Source organism: Pongo abelii, chromosome 3, assembly GCF_028885655.2.
Source record: "Pongo abelii isolate AG06213 chromosome 3, NHGRI_mPonAbe1-v2.0_pri, whole genome shotgun sequence".
In the NCBI taxonomy this organism is placed as follows: domain Eukaryota; kingdom Metazoa; phylum Chordata; class Mammalia; order Primates; family Hominidae; genus Pongo; species Pongo abelii.
This window is the reverse complement of record NC_071988.2, coordinates 41,097,809-41,124,149: the sequence shown is the minus strand read 5'-3', so window position 1 is coordinate 41,124,149 and position 26,341 is coordinate 41,097,809. Positions and strand designations below refer to the sequence as shown.

At 43.7% G+C, this 26,341-nt stretch overlaps 1 protein-coding gene and 1 long non-coding RNA gene across 12 annotated transcripts in view; one reads left to right on the top strand and one right to left on the bottom strand.

The window, feature by feature from the left end:
* The window catches only part of LOC129058955 (uncharacterized), a 118,231-nt gene extending 98,772 nt beyond the window's left edge, over positions 1–19,459 (bottom strand). For 4 of the 11 annotated variants that reach the window (XR_008524458.2, XR_008524456.2, XR_008524454.2 and 1 more), the window contains exon 1: positions 19,139–19,430. This is a non-coding gene — a long non-coding RNA (uncharacterized LOC129058955). Of the gene's footprint in view, positions 1–19,138 lie in introns of all 11 variants that reach the window. The other 7 variants (XR_008524450.2, XR_008524449.2, XR_008524451.2 and 4 more) reach the window with 4 other exon arrangements.
* PHOX2B (paired like homeobox 2B) lies at positions 18,750–22,498 on the top strand. The gene is made up of 3 exons (XM_024246177.3): positions 18,750–19,355; positions 20,185–20,372; positions 21,404–22,498. Exons 1-3 carry the CDS (start codon positions 19,115–19,117, stop codon positions 21,917–21,919), a joined length of 945 nt encoding a protein of 314 aa, XP_024101945.3. The 5' UTR covers positions 18,750–19,114; the 3' UTR covers positions 21,920–22,498.
* The last annotated feature ends 3,843 nt before the right edge of the window (positions 22,499–26,341 follow it).

The following is a 26,341-nucleotide window of genomic DNA, read 5'->3' as shown; positions in this document are numbered from 1 at the left end:
TTATGGCTTTTCAAACTTTGTTTTTGAATTCAGTGCATCTGCTGCACTCCCAACTCCCACCAGTGACTAATCCAGGACCCATTTGCAAAGGGCTTTTTGTATATGTATCAGTCTCAGCTAAACATCAGCTGGTGAAGGTTTAAGGAGTTAATTCTCTTCTTTAGATCCAGTCCCAAAGGAATCTTCTTTAGAACAAAAGTTCAGGCACTGGAGGAGATATTTGGGGTTGGGGAGAGAGATAGTTTTTCCTGATCAGGTCACGTATTTGCCAAATGGGACAATCAGAGATGAGACTTCAGTTGGGTATGTATTAGACTTAGCTTTCAGGGCAGTTCTGGCTGAGCCCGGCTGCAAATGTCTGTCCAATTTATGGAACAGAACTGCAGAAGTCCTGCTTTGCCCCAGTGTGTGGTAGGGGAGAAAAGGAAGCAAAGTCCACCTCTCCATGTACCTGAGACCTAGGGATTAATTCCTTCTTTCATAGTCTATACATTTAAGCTCTGACTCAAAAGCCATTTTCTTATAAGCAAAATGCCTCTATTCTCTATAACCAGAGCTCACCATAATATAAAGTCCTTGATAATGCAGGAACTATCATTTTAGAAAATTCCATAGGGCCAGAAATGAAGACCATCATCTGACACGTTGTCATTTGACTTTCTCTCATAAATCATTTAGTCCTGAAGGTAACAAGGTGGATACTTCAACCTTGTGCAAATCTTTGATTATTCTAATACCCACCAAAAGAATTAGCTAGCTGTTATAGCCTACATAGCTTTTCAAATCACAAAACCTTTATATTAAGTTGTTTTTTAATTTTTATGTTTTGGGGAGTAATAGTAGGTGTATATATTGATGGAGTACTTGAGATGTTTGGATACAAGCATGAAATGTGAAAAAAGTACGTCATGGAGAATGGTTTATCCATCCCCTCAAGCATTTATCCTTTGAGTTGCAAACAATCCAATTACACTCTTGAGGTTATTTTAAAAGGTACAATTAAGTTATTATTGACTATAATCACCCTGTTGTGCTATCAAACAGTAGGTCTTATTCATTTTTTTCTGATCATTTTTTGTACCCTTCAAATCCTAAAACTTTTAAATGCATCAAAACATATTTAGTTCCTCATGGAACTAGGTGAAAAACGCCCAATTAATCATTCATTAAAATTGGGTGTTACCAAAATAAAAAATAAAATCCTCTAACCCAGAAATCAAGAACTGAAATCATCATCAAAATGTGTAGTCTTAGTACGTTTGTATATATTAGGCAAAACGTATGCATGCAATATCTCATTTCCTGAAAAAAAGTGGTTCATTTGATAATTTAAATCTCCCTTCAAACAAATTTTGCAATATCTCAGTCTTCTTTGATGCTTTCTAAAATAACTTTGTCATTTTTTTCCTAGACTAAGGTATCTGAAAAAAATATATAAAAGATAGAAGGAAGTGACCCAACACAGAGCATATTTTCTGACATCATTTCTGTCAAGAATTGATTGGAAGAGAAAGCATGCCTGGAGGCAGAGGGGTGGATTCAATGATTTCTTGAAGTCCTTGGCAACTGGGTATGTCTAGGATTGTAATTTTGATTATGTTTATTTATTAACATTTATACGGGGCCATTTTAGTTGATTAGCACAATGCAATTACTAAAAAATATGCAGCTAAAAGTTCTGGGAAATCTCTATATTGCTAGGAAAGGCTAGTATGATATCATTTCTGATTTTCAATAATTTAATTAAAATAAACAAGCGTATTACCTCCATGTTACAATAGTTTCTTAGCATAGTTTACAATATGATAAAGAACCCAGACTAATTGCTTAAAGTAGGAGTAATGAGAGTTAGTAATCTCAAGTTCTTTGCTAATTACTTACTGGACCCTTCTCTATTAATAAATCAAGAAGGCTATACTCTCTTCAAGTGAAGAAGCCCTAGATGATCTGAATATGGTTGCAGGTATTCTCTGCTCTCTTCTTGTCCCTGATGGGTTCAGTCTTGTGGCTACAGCCTTCCTCCAGCCAGGATCAGACTTCAGTGGAGGCTGAGAGGGCAGTGGGGCTGCCCATCCATGAAGTGGTCCACAACAGGGGACCCTCAGCCAGACAAAAGACCTTCTGTGGTATTGAAATGCTACCATTAGAGACTGATTCTTTGGAGAAAGATTTAAGCCTTGTTAAAATGTAAATTACTCAAAAACTTTGAACCTGTTAATTGTTATCAGCTACAAATGAATGAATATAGATTAATTTTCCACATCATTTCTTTAGAGCAGTGGTTCTGAACGTATGGTCTGGGGACCCCTGGAAGTCCCCAACATGCATTTGGGGGTCTATGAGGTTAAAACTTCTCACAATAATACTAATACACTTCTTACCTTGTTCATGCTCATTCTCTTGAGGGTACAGTGAAATTTTCTAAAGGTTACATGAGTGATATGGTGGCAATTTGAATGCAGAAGCAGATATGAGAATCCAGCTGTTTTCTATGAAGCCAGGTATTTTAAAAATTTGCAAAAATGTAAAGCAGTGTTTGTTAGTCTTTTAATAACTTTTTGTTTTGGAAAATATTATTTTCATCAAAAGTATATTATTTGTGTTAATGTTTAATTTACTTTTGTTATTTTTAAAGTCCTAAGTATTTTAAATTTTTTTCTGATTTAATTTCAAATATGGCAAATATTAATGGATATAACACACATAAGCAAAAACTCTTAGGGGTCCTCAATAATTTTTAAGAGTGTAAAGGAATCTTGGGACAATCAGTGTCTGTTGTATAGAATGTTGGAGTGGGTGGGACCTTAGAAAGTGTTAGGTCCTTTCCCCTCATTTATAGGTTGAAAATTGATCCCCAAAGAGAGAGGATGACTTACCTGATGTGCTGGTTACCTACTTCTGTGTTATAAACCACCCCAAAATTTAGTGGCTGAAAATATTTATTTTGCTCTCAAAACTGAAATTTGGACTGAGTTTGAAAGGGGTGACATCTCTGCTTCACATTATATCTGTAGCTTCAGCTGGGATGATTCAAACATCTGACAGCTGGAACAACTGGGGCTTGCCAGGCATCTCTCTCTCTCTCTCTCTCTGCCCTAGTGGATACTGGGGCTTCCTCAAAGAGTGAACATTCCAAAAAACTGGAGTGAAAACAGCAAGGCTTCCTATGATCTAGCTTTGGAAGCCACAAGGTTTCCGCCACATTCTATTGGTCAAGCAAGTCACTGAGACCAGGCCAAATTCTAGGGAAGAGAAGTTAGATTCTATCTCTCAGTGGGAGAAACATCAAAAAATGTGTGGCCTTCTTAAATCTACCACACCTGAGGTGCTAGAATTAGCATCAGAAGAACTGAAATTTAAATCCAGCTCTCTTGATTCTTAGTGCATATGACAACTTTGACAGTGGTGCATAAGAGGAGGATGAAAAGAAAGAACCAAAGCATGGGGCATTGTGTGAATGAGGAGCTTTTCAGGGTGGGCCCTAAGACCCAAGTGAGTAGCATGAGCATTTGCAAGCCTGAAAAAGAGGCTGCTAAGAGGAGGACAGGATCATGGACTCTCTGATACAGAAGAGAACTTAATTCTTGCTTAATGTGCTTGGCTCTTTTCCTCAACCTCCCTACTAGTTGTCTCTGTCTTGGTGATGGCAGGTTTGATCTGTGGAGCGGCCTGCCCCACCTCCAGGAGGCTTTGACTATTAGAAAGTTCTACAGAGCAGAAATCTGTTTCCTGCTGGCTGGCTTCTACCCAATGATTTCCTAGTTGTACCTTTATATTGCCTTAGGGTGATATTGCAAAAGGCTTTGACTTTCTTTTTACATGGCAGCTCGATAGCTATTGCAGCTTTATAGTCCCTGTTTGACTCTTTAATGTAGCTTTTAAAATTCCCCTGCCTCTCAGACCACTTTCCTCTGAACTACCCTAGTTTGTCAATTGCTGTTTCAAAGTATTCTTCAAGAGGGATCAGAGCAGTCCACTGTTGATCAACATCCCCAACATGTTCTATGCACTTCTTTTTCTTTAACTTTTATTTTAAGTTCAGGGGTATATGTGCAGGTTTGTTGTATAGGTAACCCATGTCATGAGGGTTTGTTGTACAGATTATTTTGTTACCCAGGTATTAAGGGTAATACTCAGTAGTTATTTTTCTTGATCCTCTTCCCTCCTCTCACTCTTCACTCTCCAGTAGGTTGCAGTGTCTGTTGTTCCCCTTTATGTGTCCATAAGTTCTCATTATTTAGCTCTCACTTATAAGTGAGAACATGCAGTATTTGGTTTTCTATTCCTGCGTTATTTTGGGAAGGATAATGGCTTTGAGGAATCCATGTTCCTGCAAAGGACATGCTCTCATCCTTTTTTATAGCTGAATAGTATTCCATAGTGTATATGTACCACATTTTCTTTATCCAGTCTACAATCAATGGGCATTTAGGTTGATTCCATGTCTTTGCTATTGTGAAAGGTGCTGCAATGCACATATGTGTGCATGTGTCTTTATGATAGCATAATTTATATTCCTTTGGGTATATACCATGTAATGGGATTGCTCAGTTGAATGTAGTTCTGATTCCAGGTCTTTGAGGAATCATCACACTGCTTTCCACAATGCTTGAACTAATTTACACTCCACCAACAGTGTAAAAGTGTTCATGGTTCTAACGTGTGTAGAGAATTATACAGATCGAAACTCCTTTTCATGTATGCTTTACCAACTATGCTTCTAGTATTTTTATGTGTGTCTGTGAGTGCTTGTTTGTTTGCTTAGTTTTTTACTCAGCTATGGAAATTTATATTCATCCCTAGAACTTTTCTCAAGAGGTCCAACTTGCCAATATCTTTTTGAATCCAGACTTTGTCACTAAAACTATCATTGTCCCACTTAGTTTCATATAATCTGCAGATTCATTAAGTATCTGCTCTATATTTTAATCTAAATCATTGATTAAGATGTTGTACTAGACCAAACCCTGTGCCACTCCACTAGAGACCATCTTCTATGCTAACATCAATTTACTAATCCGCATTCTTTGGGTTCATTTATTCACCTAACTGTTGTTAATTCATCTAATGGTACTATTGTTTAGTCCATATTTCTCCATCTTGTCCACAATGATATGATAGTCCTGGACCAATGCTTTGCTAAAGTCCAGATACATTATGTCTCCTGCATTCAGCTGCTCTCGAAATTCACTAACCCTGTCAAAGGAAATGAAGCAAATCTGACTTCCTCAAACACACCATGCACTTTGATGATTCTGAGATTGTGCTCATGTTCTTTCCTCTGCCCAGGATCTTTTTCCATTCCACCTGTCTACTCGACTATTTCTGTTGCTCAGATGTCACCTCCTCAGTGAAGCTTTAGTCCTTGACTCCAGACATAATTATTTCATGCCTGATTCATTTCCCCAAAGCTCTTTATACATGGCATCATGTCCCAGCTGTTTGTTTATGCCTATTCTCCTCTCCTTCACTAAGAATGAGCCATGTATTATTTAACAGATGTTTGATGACTTTAATTCAACTAGATCCTGGTGCCTACTAACAGATGCTTCCTTTCGAAAATACTCATAAATCACTCATTCCCAAATCCAATCTAGCAAGCACAATGTGCTCCCTAAGTACCAGTTCCCAAGAAAAGGAACCAGCGCTTCTTGGCAAAATGGGTGATGCCAGCTCTAGGCATAAAGTGTAAAAGATGAGCCTAGAACATCTTGGCGTGCCAGTCAGTGAGGAAGCTATAAAAAGCAAGGAAGCTTTCAAAGATAAAGAAACTATCCAAGACGATTTGGGGTTGTCAAAAAATGAGAAGTCAAACTGAAAGTTTCCATTGTCAAAGCTTGGATAATTTGATTAATAATTAGAATAATTACTGCAATGAAAGAAAATACATAAAATATGTCTAAACGCATGAGTTCATAATAATGGCAAATACAAGGTAAGAATTCAGCATTTATCCTGCCTTTTCATATCTTACCATACTAACCATACTTTAGGGACCCAATAATTGAAAGAGGAACTATTTTCTTTATAGAAGCATTCTAACTAATAAATCAACAAAGAGTGATATAATTAAAATATCACCATTTTACACCCACTAAATGAATGAAGTAATGTAGTCTAAGCCATGATGATCCATGGCTCCTAAAATCCTTAGGTAAAAAGCTGATGAGAAACTTTACAATGGATGGTTCCAGCTGACAACACCTAAACCCCACAGATCAGACCTTACATCCTAAAAGGAGCGACAACTAGCCTCCTGGTATGGTGCAGGAGGAAGTACACAACACCACCTACGTGGTATCCTTGCTAAAAACTTGCACATGGCGCTGTCAAGACTCTAGATTCAACTAGCAGTTTACAGCAATAATAGGATTTAGAGTGAAACAACTCCATGGGGAGGCGACTGCAGGAAATCCTAAGTGCATATGACCTGCTTCCTTCCTTCCTTTCTCTCTCTCCTTTCCTTCCTTCCTTCCTTCCCTCCTTCCTTCCTTCTTTCCTTCCTTCCTTCCTTCTTTTTTTTTTTGACAGGGTCTTGCACTGTCACCCAGTCTGGAGTGCAGTGGTACAATCTCAGCTTACTGCAAACTCCGCCTCCTGGGTTCAAGTGATTCTCCTGCCTCAGCCTCCAGAGTAGCTGGGATTACAGGTGTGTGCCACCATGCCCAGCTAATTTTTGTATTTTTACTAGAGATGGGGGTTTCTCCCTGCTGGCCAAGCTGGTCTCGAACTCCTGATCTCAGATGATTCGCCCACCTCAGCCTCCGAAAGTGCTGGGATTACAGGCGTGAACCACCACGGCGCCTGGCCTGACCTGCTTCTTCTAAATAAATTGCAAGGAGGAAAAAAAAAGGGGGCGGGAGAGGAACCTATAAATCAAAAAAGACTAAAGAGCCACAAAAATCAAATGCAAGCTTGGACCAGGCTTGGATTCTGATTCAAGTAAACCAACTAAAACAAATGTTTGTGAGATTATCAGGGGAATCTGAACATCAGATATTTGAGGATATTAAGAAATTATTATTAATGCTGTTGGTATAATAATAGTACTGGGATTGTGTATTTTAAGAAAAGAGTCCTTATATTTTAGAGATAATACTGAAATATTAAATATAATTTCAGAGGAAATGATATGATATCTTAGATTTGCCTCAAAACTACCTAGTAGGGAGGGAGCGGAGGTTGGGATGAGGGGTGGAACAAGAACAGTTATGAATCAATTATTGTTCTATCTGAGTAAGAGGTTCATGCTTCCTTATATTGTTCTCTCTTCTTTGAACATGTAAAATTTCCCATAATTATCTTTTAATCCAATCTAAAATTGTACCTAAAATTGTTATTGAGCTTACAGACCTATTTCAGAGCACACTTTCCCTTTGTGAAAATTTAAGCATTTGCCAGAAGAGCAGTTTTTTCATTCCTGCCTGATTCTCCATGATACCACAAAAATCACAGTCATGTGGCCATCACAATGACCAGTTCTCTTGGTCCTCCAGGACAGAGTTCTTGCAGAACTCATTAGAGTAGTTGGACCCTTCCCAATCACTCTGTGCACATAGGGCTCTGGTCTCTGTCACCAGTGTTCACACTAGTCATTTCCATACTGAAGCACATTCTCCTTGACAGAAAGGACAAGATTAAAATAAGAGTTTTGGGCCAGGCATAGTGGTTCACTCCACCTGTAATCCCAACACTTTGGGAGGCTAAGGTAGGAGGATTCCTTGAGGCCAGGAGTTCGAGACGAGCCTGGGCATCATAGTGAGACTCTGTCTCTACAAAAAATTATACAAATTTTATACAAAAATTATAAAAATAGCCAGGCATGGTGGCATGCACCTGTAGTCTCAGCTACTTGGGAGGCTGAGGTGGGAAGCTTGCTTGAGCCCAGAAGATGAAGGCTGCAGTGAGCCGTAATCATGCCACTGACAAAAAAAAAAAAAAAAAAAAAAAAATTAAATAAGAGTTTTATTCAATTTTCTTTGTCATTTATCAACATTGAAAAAAATACAATTCCTTTTATCATCTGGCTCTAAACATACACAAAAGGATCCTTTGTCATCATTAGATTTTTATTTTTTAAATAAAGCTGGACTGGGCTGGGCGTGGTGGATCACACCTGCAATCCCAGCACTTTGGGAGGCTGAGGTGGGTGGATCATCTGAGGTCAGGAATTCAAGACCAGCCTGACCAAACATGGTGAAACCCTGTCTCTACTAAAAATACAAAAATTAGCTGGGTGTGGTGGTGTACACCTGTAATCTCGGCTACTCAGGAGGCTGAGGCAGGAGAATCGCTTGAACCCAGGAGGCGGAGGTTGCAGTGAGCCGAGATTGAGCCATTGCACTCCAGCCTGGGTGACAAGAGGAAAACTCCGTCTCAAATAAATAAATAAATAAATAAATAAATAAATAAATAAATAAAGCTGGACTGGGCATTTTTCCTCCATTTTTCTAGATCTCTGTTATTCTTAAAAATTACCTGTTCCTGCTTTCCCTCTTTGTCGTAGCATCACTAGTTTCTTTTGGCACCCTCTCCCTTTTCTTCAGAATTCTTGCTCTTTTACAATAGCACAGTAGAAAGAGAATGGGCTAAGCTTTTTTGATGGAACTATGCAATGTTGGTGAGTATTGGAATGCGGACAGTGTCATATTCTGCTCTACAAGTATAAACTGGTATCACTTTCATGGAAGGCAGTTTTGCAACTCCAAAGCCTTTTGAAAGTGTGTACGTTGTGACCAAGGAATTCCATTTTTAGGAATTAATCCTTGAGCTTCAAATCACTAACAAGTAAAAAAAAAAAAAAAAAAAATTGATCCTAAGCATATGGATGCGCACAGAGATTTAGCTAAAAGAATGTCCAAGACAGATTTTTAAATATATTTTAAAAATTAGAAGCAACTTAAATATCAAAAAAAAAAAAAAAACGAGCAAAAAACCAGGGTTGCCTAAATAAACTATGGTTTATCTTGCAGTGGAATATCACCTAGCCAAAAAGATGACATGTCAGGATATTTTATGATATGGGGAGATGTTTATAACATATAATTTAAGGGAGAAAGGTTGATGTTTTTAAATTTAAAAAAATTAAAATTTTTCTAAAAGTGAGAAACATGAACAAAACAGTTCATAGAGAATTTCTCATTTTTTAAAAAAATGTATGCATGGAAAAAAAGACTGAAAAATTATATGAAAAAGTTAAATTAACTCCTTTTATTTTATTCTCCTTTCCGCACACATGTTACAACAATTTCCATAATGGATATTTATTATTTTAACATAAAAAAAAGGAAGTAATCAATGAAATAGGAAGAGGGTACACAGGGCCAGCTTGGACAACATCACAGTTTTCTCCCTTTGTCGGGTGCAGCCTGTTCTGGCCTGACCACCTCTCATCAGCAACCACTGACCTCCCCTTGGAGGGGCTTTGCTGCCCCATCTCCATGTGCAGAGACCAGGGGGCAGCAGCAGTGACTCTTAGGGGGTTTTCAGCAGGTAGGAGGAAGGTCGCTGCCCAATAGCTGCTAAAAAAAGGAGTTTGCCCCAAGAATGTGGGCCTAGCCAAGGCAAGGCCAAGAAGTCCAATCTGTCCTCAGCTCTCAGCTCTGTCTCTGCAAGGGCACAGTCTGGCCCCACCCTGGGGTTGTTTTAGAGCTTGGTGGCTCACCTCTCAGCAGTTAACACTGTTCATTCAAGAGGTTTCCCTGGGGTTTGGGTTAAAGCCGTTGGCCTCTGCTCTGCAGTCTCTTGTGTGACTCACTGTGCTGTTTTGTTCATTATTATGTTCTACTTCCTTCCTAGCAGCCTCCCTGGCTCTTCTTAGAAATCTCTTTTCCTCCTTCTCTTCCTCAAGCCCAATTTCAATGATAAAGATTTATGAATAAGCAAGAGAGTTGGCAGTGTTTGTGATTAGAACCCTTAGCCTTAGAGTTCTCTAGACTGCGGTTTAACTTACCAGAGTAAACAAATCAGAGACAGAAACAGAGAGGGCAGACAGAGGGAGAGGGAGAGGGAGATGGAGAGGGAGAGGGAGAGAGACAGAGAGAGAAAAAGAGAGAGAAGAAAAGAAGTGTGTGTTTTAAAAGAAAAGAAATATTATCCATTATATCTAACAGGGGAAATACTACAAACATGCATCACTGTGAGCATTTTATTGTCTTCTGGCTCCTAAGGTCTAGGACATGTGGTGCCTGTCCCTGAGTACTGGATTGCATTTGTCTTAAATTCTGAATCAGCTGAAATACACATTAAAATGCATGATGCTACAGCACCTTACTGGCAAACCCCACAAATCTCCTAAAGAAAACAAAATGAGACAAACAAACAGCAGCACCAGTAGGGTCTTTTGAAAGCCCAGAAAAAGAAATATTTTTAAAGTTTTTGAATTCTAACTCATTTTTATATGTATTTCAAGGCTGAGTCGTTTAAGACAGTGAATGATTCCAGTGTTCCCAACATGCCTTTCAGTTAGCTCCCTCGCTGTGCTGACGAAGAATGAAAGAACGTGTTATTGGAATTAATTCTGGATACGATGGAGGCAACATAGAGCCCTTGAGTACCAGGACCAAGGCAGCTTTCTTGTGGGTGGATGAAATGGGCATCTTCGTGGTGTGACAGGAACAACATAGGAAAGTGCTGTCTAAAATAGCTGCCCCCACTTCTAAAATACCTGCTGTGTCACCATCAGTACTTTCTTCCTCTGTGATACTGGGCTCTCGGTACCTTCACTTGAAAATACACCTGGCGGGGATAACACAAAATCCTAAGACCATCAAGGAAAGGATGGAGGAACAGAAGACAATCATTCTTCTCTCTCCTGTTCTTCATGGAGCCCTCTTTATGAATCTCAAAATACTGCTTTGATTTCCCAATATACACACTGTCCCTTATGTACTTTCTTTCACCAAGAATATATGTAGAGAAGGTTCCCAGACAACCCCCTCTCCACCAAATCAACGAACAGAATGTTAGGACTGAAAATAATTTCACAAAATTGTTATTCTGATCCCTGAAGCAATTAGGCCCTTTCCCCAGCTTGAGCAGTGATAGGTCCAATGGCCAGTCCATCCAGTGTGAGTTCTAGACCCTGCAAGGTCAGCACCCAAACTTTCTTGTGGGTGTCCCCACTTTCAAGACCAGCGGCTCTCCTTCCTCTCAGCGGTTCTTCCACTTTCAAGAACCTAAGCGGTTCTTGGGTTTGCTTCATCTCAAAAATTAGCATTCAAGACAATACCTAAACCACTTCTACTCTAAAGTACAGATTTCTAGCACATAGTAGGTAATTAATAAATATGGGTTGAATGAGTGAATGAATGAATGGATAATATCATCAAATGCTGCCAAACCCAGAGAAATATGTTATTGAGGATCACTAAACCCGAGGTACTGAAGTGAAGGTCTTGCCAGAAAATGCGAGAGAGGGTTTTTGCTTTGAGGTGTCTTCCTGGGTCCCCTGAAATCCCGGCACTGTGCAGGACTGTAGGTTCTGCCTGTGCTAAGACTCTACTTCTCTAACATCTCTTGCACCCCTTTACTTCTCTTTATCCTATACTGCTGTTCTCTGGCTGAAAACTCTATTATTCCTTGACTAGCATTGTGCCACAGCCTTCTAATTTATCTCTTGGCTTCCCTTTTCCATCATGCCCTCCTCCCCAAATCACATGACCTTGCATCCATAATCCTGTAGGGTCTGATTCCAGATCTATTGCTCTTATCTTGTATTTCATCACACACCTCTTGGTGTGTTCCAGCCCCTATCAATTCTGCTCTAACCAAAAGCTAAACTGAACTACTTAGAAATTCTCAAACACTCTATGCTCTCTCTGGTTTTGGAGTCTTTGACTGCCGCTAACATACTGGGAAACTTCTTTTCCACTTCATCACCATTTGCTCACTGCCACTCACTGCTTAGTACCCAGTATAGATGTCACCTCTTCCAGAAGCCTTCCCTGAGACTCTAAGGAAATATATGTCCATTGTGGGTCGGCTGAGATCTTTACTTCATGGTGTCCTCACTCTGGAACTCAGGCTAACAAAGCAGCCACCATCTGGAGCATAGAAGAGAGCAAAAGAGGGAGGGTGGAGACTTAGATGCTAGCTCTCAAAGCTTCCACCTGGAAGTCACACTTTAACACTTCCATTCAATTTTCATTGCTCAAAGTAAGTCACATGGCCATATCTAACTTCTAGGGGGCAGGGAAGTGAAATCACACTATATGCCTAGAAGTGAAGAGAAAGAGAAACGTTTGTAAAACAACCCTAGTGATTTACATATTCAAGTAAGTGGAGGCCTGGAAAACCCCCAGTGGATCTGATAACCTTACTGAAAAATATTTAATTTGCATGAGAGTAGTGGAAGCCATATTACAGGAAGCTATGGAGTGATCGAGAAGTAAAGAAATAATGATAGTGAGAAGAGATAGCTCCTTCAAGATGTTTCTCATCTGTAAAGGGCAGATGAGAGGTAAGTGGTGGTGGTGGGTTGTAGCCAAGGAAGGATAACGAGTTGGTTGGTAATTTGTATGAGTGTGGCTTGAGCATGTTTAGAGAACAATAGGATATGTCCAGACGGGCAGATGAGAGTTTGAAGATCCATGAGAGAGGAAGAATTGGGTAGGATGCTTGAGCTAGGGGAAGAGATCGAACTCCAAAGTATGATAGAGGGATTGGCCTTAGATGAGACTAGGCTTCCCTCCTCCAAGTAGCAGGAGCAATGGAGAATGAATGAGTGCAGAAGTTGATCGATTTCTAGATGAAACATAGGAGGTTGAGGGAATTCTTGTCCAGTGGCTTCTCTTATCATTGTGAAATTCATTTATATAAAGCTGTCATAATTTGTTCCACTTAGAGAAATTTAGGAAATCATTATAAGAAAGAGAGAGAGAGAGAGAGAGAGAGAGAGAGATGCTCCTTTGTAACACTTGTGATTTCCTAGAACAATGGTTAGGAGGATGTTAGCATATCTCACCTCCACCCCACCCCACCCCTGTGCCACAATTGAGCCCAATTTTAGGCACCATGGCAGTTTTAATTGCCAAATGCAATCTCCTAAGCACATGTATGAGCCTGATGAAAAATGGTTCATCTATAGTAGTTGGAAGTAGGAGTTTGAATATAGCTGTTAAATGAAAATCTGTTTCTGCCCAAACTTACCCAAAAATATACTGAGATATTGTTAACTCTGAAGGCTTTGCCCTTACTTTCTTCTTGTCTTCAACCTGAAAATGATTTCTCAGCCCGTACTATACTCACACAGCTCAGGTCATTGCTTGGCTAAGAAAGATAATCTTGTCTGACCATTTTCTTTGGAGTGTAAGAAGATGCCTTCAAGGTCTTAGGACATTGCTACCTTAGGATGCTGCTCCTCCAGTTATTTTGGGAGCTGCTGGCTCAAAAAAATCATAATCCCCTCTGCAAGTTCTCTTCTGCACCCTGCAAGCTTGGTCAGGGCTCATGATTACTTTTTTTCCTCCTTCTTCAAATAGGTTTTTTTTTTCCCCCTGGGTTTAGACAGAGAGGGCTTCCTGGCTAATTTAATTTTGGTTCCCCTTTGTTACAAGCAGATGTCACTTTTACATCTGTGTCACTTTTACATCAAATGCCTCATGTCTCCCACCCAGCAGCCCAGCAGATGTTACTACTATTAGCCAAACTCCAGCAAAAAGGTAACATGCAGCCCCTTCTGCTAATTATAGCACTGTGGGAGTGAAGAGAAGGGGAGGGGAGGAGTGGAGTGGGGCTTTGAAATGTCCTTAAAAGTTCTTAAAAGAATGGATTTTGGAGATCTGTACACCATCACCTATATGACACATACACATGGGGTACCTTCGAAGTTAACCCAGGTACAGAAACATCATCTATGAGTTAGCCATAAAAGTTCAACCCAAACCCACACAGCTAACCCAGTGCAAATGCCTTTCAAAGTGAGATCACCCTGAACATACTGACATTTACATACAAGATAAAGCACCATATTAATTATGCATAAATACTGTATATAATATTATAAGACAAAACATAATTAACCTATCTAATACAAATACACCTTCCAGCAAATTCCTAAAAAATAAAATTTTCTGCCTGGTTGCTTTCTTTTCTCCCATTTGATATCCTAGAGCCTGCTTTTTGATTTAGCCTACCCTCTTCCACATGTATTATAAACATGCAATAGGAAAAATGCTGTGTCTATGCACCATCTAAATCTCAAAGTCAAGTGTTTAATATACAATTCAAGGAGACTTACCAACATCATCATCATTGCCATCATCATCATACTGGTGGCTAACAGTCACTGGATTCTTTCCATGTGCCAAGCACTGTGTTAATTGCTTTGTATACACTATTGTCAATCAGCTAATAATTGTTAGTCTCACAGTGCCAGGAGGTTAGTTACTAGAACCTCAAAGAGTTTCTATTATGAAACGTGTATCATGGTTGCTACGCAAATGGAAAATGTGGTGGAAATTCTAAAATGCTAGGAAAATGTAGTGGGTCATCAGATGTGGGGCTGCTGTGACTGGTATGCTTTCTGTTCTGGGGAAATGGTGTCCCAGTAAATTCTGTCTAGGTTATTTTCTTAGCGCAGGTGAGTGGGAAAGGCTGCTGTCTGCAGAAATCTTTTTGGAGAAACCCAAGGACAAATCTTGTCTATTCATTCTCGGTTGAGAGAAATGTTGGTTCTGAGTTGAGTATGCCAGACAGTGGGCTAACTGCTGGGATAATTTGGATGCAGCATCGAATAAAGCAATCAAAAAGAAAATTCCTCTGAAACTCTCACTGGTATTTAATATTTTATTCATTCCCATGTTATTGTGCTTCGCCTGCGGTAAAACAGCCTCAAAACAGCCTCCTAGGAGTGAGGCATTAGGAGGCTGACAAGCATTTTCCCATGAATCGCTACTACAATACAATGGCATTTTGTTTGCTGTTTTGTTTCCTTGTCTTCTAACATTCTTTCTGACTTTCCACGAAAAAAAGAAGAAAAAGAAACCCTCCTATGAATGGTGAAGAAAAGGAAAGAAAAGTTTCTTTTAAACTTTCAACCTTTTTCAGTTGGTATTGAGTAACATGTAAACATTTTTTTTTTTCCTGATAGTATATATGCTGGTAATCTCTTCCTTTTTGGTGCTTTAAATGGCCTTTTCCCCTCCTTTTATCACATAGCATTGCTTTTCCATTATTGATTCAGAAAATCGGCAGGGGGAAAAAGTCAACCGTGTACGCATACTAAGAAAGGGAAGGCAGAGGCAGATGGATCCAACTCATCCATCTATCCATGTGGTCATTTATCTATCAATCCATCCTGTTACCCACCCGCCTCTATTAAAATAAATAGCAGGCACTGTACACATTGCTGGTTGGCTGAAGTTGTGATCTGGACAAAAGGTCTGTTTGGGGAAAGGATGCTGAAGCTCTTAATTCTATTTGTGCCGGTTGAAAATCAGGAGGGGTTTTTCTACACTTCACTTTTATTAGATTATTTCTTATAGATGGTTTCTTTTTTCCTCCCAGACGCGTGGTGGAGGCTGCTGAAGCAGTTGGTCTATAGTTGGAATAATTAAATTAACCATTTAGTACAACTTTTAGGGGAGAGCTCGCGTGTAGAAAGCACAACTGGAACAAAACAGGGCGCTGGGGCTGGGGCTCTGGCCTGGCCCAACCCCGCACGCCTTTCATCTCCAAGCAGAAGCAGGACCCCCGGCCACAAAAGACGGGCAGAGGGACGATAGGCCAGGGGTGGTGGGGGAGGGATGGTGACACTGAACAAAATAAACCTACAAGGTCTACAAAGGGGAAAATGAAGTCGAGCGCATTTGCTCATCCGACCGTGTGGGCTCGGCGCTGAAAGGTCTCCTGGTACAAAGGCGAGAAGGCTCAAGGCACCCCGACCCGGGGCGGCCGGCAGCAGGGGGCGCCCAGAGAGGGCTGGCGAGGCGTTCCGGAACCGCGGGACGGGAAGGGACCCCAGGACCGGGAGGGACCGAGCCCCGGCCTGCCTCTTGACCGCCCTCCGGGCACCCTCCCCTGCCAAGCACTTCCCTTGCCAGCGCCCTTCGGCTGAGACCTCGCCCACATCCCTCAGCTTCTCCCTTTGACACCCTCTTATGCCCCGTTAGCGTCCAGGTCCCCTGAGTTGCCCACTGAACTCCCCACCCCAACACTCCCTTTCGCTCAGGAAGTGCCTCTGTGCACCATCTAAATTTCCAAGTTCCACATCTTCACCTAAGAGCCATCCTCAGAAACTGGCAACATGAACCCCTCTACTCCGAGCTCCCAGCACTTTTTAGGTCCTAGTCTCGACTCATCCCCAAAAGCTAAAGGGGCCTGGGAACTGTCAGCAATCTAGGACCCACGGTGAAATTGCCCTGCCCTGCACTCGACTCGGGCGTAGGGATCAGGCCCCGGGCACACAGCGGTGGCGCGGTACCCGGGCGTAGCTTCCGGAGTAGAGCGCGCGCTCTGCACCACGCGGAGACACACCCCGGGTGCAGTAAGGCTCTAGTGCCAAGCGGGGTGTGAACCTGGTTACTGTGAAAAATAGGCCTTGGAGCCGAAATTCATCACCTCCTGGCCACCCCTGGTCACTCTCTTCTGCAGGGAAACGCGCTTAAACCCTACAGCAGACGAGCGGGCTGGCGGTGGACACTCCGGCCTGTGCTCCCTACATCCACATCTCCCGAGTGCAGGCCTCCGCGGCAGAGTTGGGTTCAGAAAACCAGCAAGCACATCCCCCAACCCGAAATCCGAGGGAACGAAGAAACTTGGACGATCTCAGCCTTGTGCTTGACAACCTATCCCCCACCTTCCTTTAGTGGTTGGGGAGGGGGATGAGCGTGGGGGAAATTCCATGTGTGGAGTCCAAAGGGATACAGCCACCTCCCGGCCCAAATGCAAATTCATATTCATGAGAGCAGGATAAATAAAGACAAATCTCCGCTGTAATAGCACTTGGATTCGCATCCGTCTTTGCTGGCCTTTAGGTTTAGGGGACTGAAGACAGATGTTTGCATCCCTTTTCTCCTCTTGTCTGGTGACCATAAAGAAAAACCATTTAGAGCGTTGCAATTTGTTTCCCGCCGCAGTAAAACCTTGTATGCATTTATTTTCATTTCACCCCCGTGCACAAAAAAGTGCACACTGGTCACCAAGGGCCCTTCTTTATCAAATACGCATTGTACAACATACAACTGCAATAAAACTATCAGCCCTCCCCATAAAACTATCACCAGGATCCTCGGTAGGTCCGGCTCCCTGCACTCCCGACTTTAGCGCTTCCTCACGCCCCAGGATTTGCAACCACTTGAAACGAGCCTGAAACTCACCCTGCAGAGAAGCACAAGGCTGGGGACCGCTGTCCCTGTTTAATCCATTACTGCGTCCGCGGCAGTTTAGTGCGCAATAAAACACGGTGGCAGGGGAGAGCGGGCGCCCATCCACTCCCCGGCACTAGCATCGAATTAAACCACTTAGTTTGGCAAACACTGAACGCCTAAATGCCCCTATAAAGACTTTATGAGTTTGTTACTTTAATTACTGACTTGTTACAGAGCACATAAAGGGGGTAATGAATGCAATAAAACTAATTATCTACACATTTAATTCATATAAAATATCCAGGGTTTGTTTACACCACACGGCGATTCAACTAAGCTTTCCCCCTCTTGTCCACCGAGAGGAAGGCTTTAATGAAATAGTTTCCCTTATTCTGCTAGGGCCTAACGAACCGAATGAAAATTACCCTCCGCTTAAATCATGGGGCCACCGAGGTCCACAAATCACTGCTCACTTCTTTGTCTGTGCCTCGCTGCCAGCACCCAAAAGCCTGAGGAATCGGACGAGAAAGGTGCCCGACCTGGAGCCCTTGCCTGGGCATTTACATGGCAAGAATTTCCCTCACTACAGTCCGGAAACCTAAAAGGCAAACAGACACAATCCCCGGGTCTGTGGAGGATTGTGGGCACCTGAAAAAAAATAGAGGCGAGAAAGAGGAAGAGCGCCCGAAAGAGATGAAAGAGGAGATACATTTGGGTACACTTCATGCTCGTTTGCCAGTTATGGCGTAATTAAAACGAACAACCTCACTGAAACTCCAAACCAACCAAATGCAAGTCTTGCGCTAATGCAAACAGATAGAACTGAGAGCAAAGAACACAACGGTCGAGAATCCAGATGTTTTACATTCAAAAGCTTTCCTCAGATTTTTTTATTATTATTATTTTTAAGTGGCTGTATACCCTGAGTCTCTTGAAAGCACATTTAGCTGCAAGGAGAAATGCAATTTATAAGATGCTTTCTCTCTCTCTCTCTCTTTTTAAACCCCCTCTACCAGGTGTATTTTTAAAGAAATCTGCTTATCGTTCACATAAACCCCCTTGGCCCACTTAACTCTATGTTACAGGGCGCCTGAGTCTTGCCAATGTCCCAGTCCTTTATAACATTTCATGCACTTCGGGGGGTAGGCTTGTTGTTAAATTGAGCGTGTAACACTCTTACAAAACAGGTTTTCTATGACATCAAGGTTTCTTCTCCCTAACCGAAGGGGAAAAAAAGAAGAGGACGAAGAAGGGGGAAAACACACACACTATCTCAATTTATGCCTAAGGTATATGATCAGTTAAAAAGGCTTAAAAGCTCGGAGAAATTGGATCAGGGAGAATCGTCACCCAACTTTCATTATTTCCAAGTAGTGTGATTGAATTAAAGGGCAGGGAGCTGGTTAGAAGGGAGGATCAGGGGCTCGGTGCGTAATGGTGTGGTATTAAATTCTAATTAGAGATGCAGGAATCAATGATAGGGAGGTTGGACAGCTCAGTTCCCCAGTGCCAGCCCAATAGACGGATGAGTTATTGTCATGTAAAAAGCGCCAGCAATAAGACCAACCGCTTTGCTATTGTCCAAGTGGAAAGAGCCAAGTTTATTATGAGGACTATATGCTCTAGAGACCTCAGACAAGGCATCTCATAGGAGGCTTTTTCATAAAACTAGGCTCTGCTGGTAGTAAGGAGGCCAGTTTGGAGGCAGGCGTTGAGCTGTGCACATCTCCCCACTCCAGCCACCTTCTCCATATCCATCTTTTATTTCGTTTTTCCACTTGGCTGAGCCATCCAGAACCTTTTCAATGTATAAAATGGAATATTCTTACCTCAATTCCTCTGCCTACGAGTCCTGTATGGCTGGGATGGACACCTCGAGCCTGGCTTCAGCCTATGCTGACTTCAGTTCCTGCAGCCAGGCCAGTGGCTTCCAGTATAACCCGATAAGGACCACTTTTGGGGCCACGTCCGGCTGCCCGTCCCTCACGCCGGGATCCTGCAGCCTGGGCACCCTCAGGGACCACCAGAGCAGTCCGTACGCCGCAGGTAAGGACCGTCAGCTTTCTCAGCGGAGGAAGCCGCCTTTCCGCCCGTATATAGGAAGCCTTGATTGCATTTGAAAATGGAAATGTGTTTAGTATTTACCAAACGAAATTTGCTTACACAAATGAAAGAATTTATCACGTTAGAAGCGATTGCAGGGAGGGGTAATTCACTTACAGGGTTACACTATCCTAGTCACACCCGAACCGCCAACAAAATTATCTTAAGCTGCCAAAATGATAGGCATAATTTATTTACTTTGCGATGAGACGTAAAGCTTAGAAAATAATTAAATAACAAAGAGTAAAGCTCATTACTGGCAGTGTCTCTTTTTTTTAAGAACCGACAGCGGCTCACACCTCTTTGGCTGGTCATTTTTATGATTATTTCTTTAATTTATTATTATTTTTTTGCAGCTCTTTTCCCCAACTTTTGAGCCAGGTCAACTTTCTGAGAATTGAAAAGTTCCCAAAGTGGGACTGTTTGGTAACTTCTTTCCTGGCTCCCTGATATTCCGACTGACGTTTTTGGATTTTTTTTCCTCTCTGGTTTTTTCCTGCTGAAAGCACTATCCCAAGTCCGTCACATCGCGCTGTTTCAATCCACCCAAAGGCGCTTGTGCCAGAAAGGACTCCGCCAAGCCCGAAGTTTGAGCCCAGGTTTCCGTAGATAACAAATTTCCTCGGTCTCTTCCCGCAGCTTCTCTCTGCAACTCTCTCGCGCGGGTGTAGGTAGCGGCTGCCGGATGACCTGACCTTGGAGTCCGCATATTTTAGCTCCACGGCCGGCGAGATTTGCTCACTTTCTGTCTCCTTTGTCATACTCTATCTAGTTCCTTACAAACTCTTCACGGACCACGGCGGCCTCAACGAGAAGCGCAAGCAGCGGCGCATCCGCACCACTTTCACCAGTGCGCAGCTCAAAGAGCTGGAGAGGGTCTTCGCGGAGACTCACTACCCCGACATCTACACTCGGGAGGAGCTGGCCCTGAAGATCGACCTCACAGAGGCGCGAGTCCAGGTACGCGCCTCGGGAAACCGACCCCGCTCCGCCGCACTGGTCCGGGGAGGTGTGGGGGTGAGCGGCGGCTGCTGAAATTCGAAGTCCTGGAGTCTCGAGCGAGAAGGACCTAGGGCCCCATGGCCGATCAGAAATACTGGATTTGGTGTGGCTGTGCGTTCAAGAGAGGCTTAGAGAGCACGCTCTTGGCATTTTATTTACAGTTGCAAAGTGTTTCCCACCCGAGCAGAGACATGGGGGGCCTTGGGACGTGGATGAGCGACACAATTTAGGGGACAGGAAGTACCTGTGGTGGAAGGTGTGCAGATTTTGTTCCCGTATTATAAGTTTTTCCTTCCCCCCCGCCCCCCCCCCCCAAAAAAATGCCTCCTAACTGAAGTGGTTTTAACCTGGCCCCATGGCATATAGGTTCATTTTCCCGGAAACTGTGACTTGCATCAGATTTGCAAAGGGTCTGTGACTTCATGAAGGTCAAGAACCATGACTTACTCTAACCTGTTAGACACAGGTGCGCTCACGAGTTGGCCACAGCGCCTCTCTGGGTGAGCTCCGGACCGAGAAGCGGTGCGCACCATCGCACGCTCTTCCAGGCCCAAAGGCCGGGGATGGGCAGCGGAGCAAACTCAGAGGATCCCCTTTCCTTCTACCAATTAGAGTTTAACTTTAGAACTTAGGCTTAGGGGTGAATGGCGAGCTCGGGGCTTGCTCAAGAAGCCAACTGGACAGAGGCCCACCAAAATAAGGCCTTCCCTTTTCGGGTCTTTCTGGGACCTGCGGCTTTTTAAACTCTGCCGCAAGCCTTCATGTCTCTGGCGTGCTCACTCCCCCTAAGAAAGTTTCTCCGAAGATGCACAGCAATAAGAAGCGGTAGACTTGGTGGACCCGGTGAGCGCGGGGGTGATCACAGCCCATGGGGAGGAGGGTGTTAAAACAAGCCGAAGTAGAACGTGGGCCACACTAACCGGTGCTTTTCTTTCCCATTTTCGTCTTTCTCCCCCTGCTTCACCGTCTCTCCTTCCGTCTTGGGCCAGGTGTGGTTCCAGAACCGCCGCGCCAAGTTTCGCAAGCAGGAGCGCGCAGCGGCAGCCGCAGCGGCCGCGGCCAAGAACGGCTCCTCGGGCAAAAAGTCTGACTCTTCCAGGGACGACGAGAGCAAAGAGGCCAAGAGCACTGACCCGGACAGCACTGGGGGCCCAGGTCCCAATCCCAACCCCACCCCCAGCTGCGGGGCGAATGGAGGCGGCGGCGGCGGGCCCAGCCCGGCTGGAGCTCCGGGAGCGGCGGGGCCCGGGGGCCCGGGAGGCGAACCCGGCAAGGGCGGCGCAGCAGCAGCGGCGGCGGCCGCGGCAGCAGCAGCGGCGGCTGCGGCAGCGGCGGCAGCTGGAGGCCTGGCTGCGGCTGGGGGCCCTGGACAAGGCTGGGCTCCCGGCCCCGGCCCCATCACCTCCATCCCGGATTCGCTTGGGGGTCCCTTCGCCAGCGTCCTATCTTCGCTCCAAAGACCCAACGGTGCCAAAGCCGCCTTAGTGAAGAGCAGTATGTTCTGATCTGGAATCCTGCGGCGGCGGCGGCGGCGACAGCGGGCGAGCCAGGGCCCGGGCGGGCGAGTGGGCGAGCGAGTAGGCCCAAGGCTATTGTCGTCGCTGCTGCCATGGCTTTTTCATTGAGGGCCTGAAGTAATCGCGCTAAGAATAAAGGGAAAACGGCATCGCCCTCATTTCAACCCCACTCCTACCCCCTTCCTCAACCCCCAAACAAAACAAAACAAACTTCCCTGGCTTCGCACCTGCCTGGGGCCTCACAGCGGCGCCAGGGCTCCGCCTGCTGATCAGGGGTTGTGAGCAGCGCGGCCCGGACGCGGGGGCACTCTCAGGGGGCTGTGTCTGCGTGTCAGTTCGTGTCTGTCTCGGGGAATGTGTGTCTGTGGCCCAAGCAGGCGACAGGAAGAGATGGGGGGCCTCAACCAACTCAGTGACTTGTTTAGAAAAAAAAAAAAAAAGACAAAAAAGTAAAAATAAAAACAAAAAAGTTGGAAGGCAGAAACCATTAAAAAACAAAAAGCCAACAACCCAGAAAGGTTTAAAAAACATAAGGAAAAAAAAAAAAGACAAATTAAAGGAGGGGCTGGGGAGAAGCTGCAGCTGGAGCTGAAGGCTCGATCTTGTGAACCCCTAAATCCGCTCCGTCCTAACAGCACGGATTCTCTTGGGGCTCTTCTTCAGGGAAGAGTAGGGACGCCGTTCCAGCCCCCCTTCCTATCGTGTCCTTGAGTTCGGGTCACTGCGGCGACGACTTGCTCAGACTGTCCCGGCGGCCGGAGTGACTTTCTCGCGCCCCCTTGCCTGTCCCACCTCGCTAAACACCATCCCGCCATTAGCGCATTGGAACCCCACACAGTTGCAACTCCCAACCCCGAATCTTTGCAGCCGTTCGGCCCTGAAAGATGCCCTATCCATGAGATGCCTTTTCATCTGCAAACTGCAAAATGTGTCTCATGTTTCTCAACTCTTTTTTTCCTCCTCGCTCCCGCCTACCCCGTCGGCATTTTCTTCTTCCACCAGCTTTTACTGAACTTTTTGGCACTGCTTTGGATTGGGGTCAATTGCAGTCCACGTAACTGGCTGCAGAGAAATCTACCGAGCAAGGAAAAGGCACACACACACGTTTGCAGAGGTGTCTCGGTTTGCATTTCTGTTGGAATGATCCAAACTGGACTCACATCCTGTATGGTGGATGGACTGTATATTGAGGGTTCCATTCTTCGCGCAGTTTAGACATCTCTGTTTTGATTTTTTTGTTGTTGTTTTTATTTTAAAAGGCACAAACTCTAGATATTAGTTGAATGTTGAGGCTTTAACCTTTTCGGTGTCTTTCTACAACTGTGTTCTGTGACTCAATTGTATCGTGTTAATATCAGTACAGACCGTCTCCTCTACGTGACCGTATAATGTTTTTCTCTTCTTGTAGTCTCTATGGCGTGTCTTTATGGTGTAATAAGGTTCTCACGGGTTCAATCTTTTGTGTTTAGAGAGGCCACAGTTCAGACAATGGTATATATTTTTGTTATCAGGTGCATGTCTGTCTGATTTCTTTTTTTTTTTCCTGTTGGACTATGTTTGTGAACATAATTGTCATAAGTTATGTTTCAGATTTTTGAATTTATTTATATGTGTTATAATGAATGCTTCTATTTAAAAGGGAAATATTTCTACATGTGCATATAGTTTTCCAAGAGTGTACCATTAACTTGATTGTTGATAATAAAAACAAAAAGCAAGTCTAGCAATTGAACTCTTCTTTTTCTTCTCTTTTTTTTTTTTTTTTTTTTTGGTTGGTCATTGTTTTTTTTTTTTTAAGTTTTATTTTAAAAGGATAAGGGAAGATAAAGGAAGTTGTGCTCAAAAAATAGCAAGAACCTCACTGGGCTCTGGAAATCCAGGTGGGTTGGGACATCTAAACCCATGCAGCCAAATTCAGCCAAATATAAAATTTAGTGCTTCAGAGAGCAGGGAGGCTTCTTGTCCATGCTTTTCTGTGCCCCAGAAGCACACCAGGGCATTGATAAAAGTATTCACATCTGGATGCAGATATGTGGACTAAGTGGCAGCCAAGGCAGGATTTGAATTCAGGTCTTTGAGGTGGACTTAAAACGACAGTGTGGAGTCTGCGTGCAGGTGCCTTCAAGACCAATGATATCCGGCAAGGTCCGGGCTGTCCAGCTCCCCCAAACCCTGCAGACTGCTGACACCCCAGGACACCCGACAAGCTCCGTGTGGGCAGGTGACCAGGTGCTATATGGAACAGGGTGTGCCTTCCATGCATTTTCTCATCTATCCTTCAAAACAAGACCATGAAGCAGGTACAATTCCTATCCTCTGTTTTATTTTAAATAGGTGAGGGAATGGAGGCAACAGAGACTTAACCTGCTGAAGCACCCCTGGTTTATGAGTGATGGGGCCAGCCTTTGAAATGAGAAAATCTCATTCAAGAGCCTGCGACATTTAACTATACCAATGGTTCTCAAAGTGTGGCTCCTGCACCAGCAGCATCAGTATCACCTGGGGATTTGCTAGACACAAATTCTTGGGACCCACCTTGGACCTACTGAATCAGAAACTCTGGGGGTGGGGTCCAGCAGTGTGCTTTAAGTTCTAGAGGTTATAGGAACCACTAAACTACCCTATAAGTAATGCAAACCAGAAAATTCCAGAACTGGGACTACCTTGGGAACAGGTGAGGGGAAGAATTCTGGCAGCCTTAGTGATCTGTTTTGGAGGGAAGGGGTCCTCACTACAGCCCCAAAATGGAATCCTGCCTCCTCCTTGGACCCTTTGACTGGGCCACTTTCTCCAAGCAGAATCCCTGTGTAAACTTCTGGTACTTACCTTTGTACCCCTCTGGCTGGGCATAATCAACACATTATTCAGTTCCCCTCATTTGAAGGGAGGCCACAGTTTGCCTCCTCTTTGGTTTAAAGATTAGCAGCTGATCTGGTTTAAATTTGTCAGGGCTTCTTGCCACAAGCATCCAAATGTGGCTTGCATTTGATCAGGCAGTTTGATTCAGAAATCTCAAATATTTGCATCATATCAAACTTTGAATTATCTTTCTAGAAGGCTTTTAGGGCCAGGTGTGGTGGCTCATGCCTGTATTCCCAATCCTTTGGGATGCCAAGGCAGGAGGATCGCTTGAAGGCAGGAGCTGGAAACCCGCCTAAGCAAAAAAAAAAAAAAAAAAAAAGAGAAAAAGAAAAAGAAAGAAAAATTAGTCAGGTGTGGTGGCACATGCCTATAATCCTGGCTACTTGGGAGGCTAAGGTGGGATGACTGCTTGAGCCCAAGAGCTGAGGTTGCAATGAGCTATGAACATGCCGCTGCATTCCAGCCTAGGTGACAGAGAGAGACCCTGCCTGAAAAAAAAAAGAATAAAATAAAAGGCTTTTAAATATTCTTTAAAAAATCTGTCTCTAAATGCCCTTCAGTAAAGTCTCCAAGACAACATTGTTTATAAAGAGTGCCACTAATTGTGCTAGTTTAATATGCCAGCAATTCCCGGAACTCTTAGGTTGTAGTCTTTGGTTGTAAATATAACTTAGAAGATCTGAGACAGGCAGACCACAAAAACAATAATTTATTGGAAAAAAGAGCAATCAAGGTCCTGGGCCTGGCCACAGGAAAGTTCACCTTCCTATAGTCATGGAAACCCACGAGGTAAGTCTCTGTAAGCTTTTGGGCAGGCTAGTGGACAGGCATTCTGGAAAAGGCAAGACCAATGGAGAAAAAGAAAGCAATGAGTGGAGAGAGGAAGAAGAGGGATAGAGAAAGAAAAGGAAAAACAAATAGCCACAAGGTTTCTTTGGAAACCCCAGAGAAGGCCCTAGAAATCCTTTCAGATGTGAATAAACTGATGAGGGTCACCAAATTTCCTTCTCCTGGTCTTAAGCAACTTTGAGTGACTTGTCTCCAGGACAAGGGAAACTCTGGGGCTTGGTGAGACAACCATGCCCCGCTACCTCCATCCCAGCTTCCCAGAGGACTACATTGTAAATGTCTGGAGGCACCCAGCTCTAGCTCTAGTATTTTGAATACCACCTTCGTTTTAATTTGGGTCATCTCAGCTTCTCTTACTGATCAAAGAAGTAAACTGTTGGGAGGCAAGTTTATGATGAAATGCAAAATAATATCCCTGTAATATGATGGAGCCTAGTGGCAGGACACTCTGTCTCTCACATTGTGTCATTTCCTTGGAGCCCTGCACAGTGTGAACAAGCTCACTTTCACTTTTCCTCTCCTAAGAAATTTGCATTTTGGCTCATCAAGGCATCCTTTTTCCTGGCAACTCTGGTACCACATGTGACTTCACAAAAGCTGCAGAGCTGATGCCAGAGAGCCACCCCTAAGCCAAGTCTCCTTCAAAATGGTAGAGTGCAGAGAATCAGAAAGTGGTTTTAGAGGGAAGTAGACAACACA

What these genes read in the sequence shown, in the direction of transcription:
- PHOX2B (XM_024246177.3), top strand. Translation starts at nt 19,115, where the DNA reads ATGTATAAAATGGAATATTCTTACCTCAATTCCTCTGCCTACGAGTCC. An exon ending in GAGCAGTCCGTACGCCGCAG is followed by an intron (nt 19,356 to 20,184) that starts GTAAGGACCGTC and finishes TACTCTATCTAG; the next exon opens with TTCCTTACAAACTCTTCACG. An exon ending in TCACAGAGGCGCGAGTCCAG is followed by an intron (nt 20,373 to 21,403) that starts GTACGCGCCTCG and finishes GTCTTGGGCCAG; the next exon opens with GTGTGGTTCCAGAACCGCCG.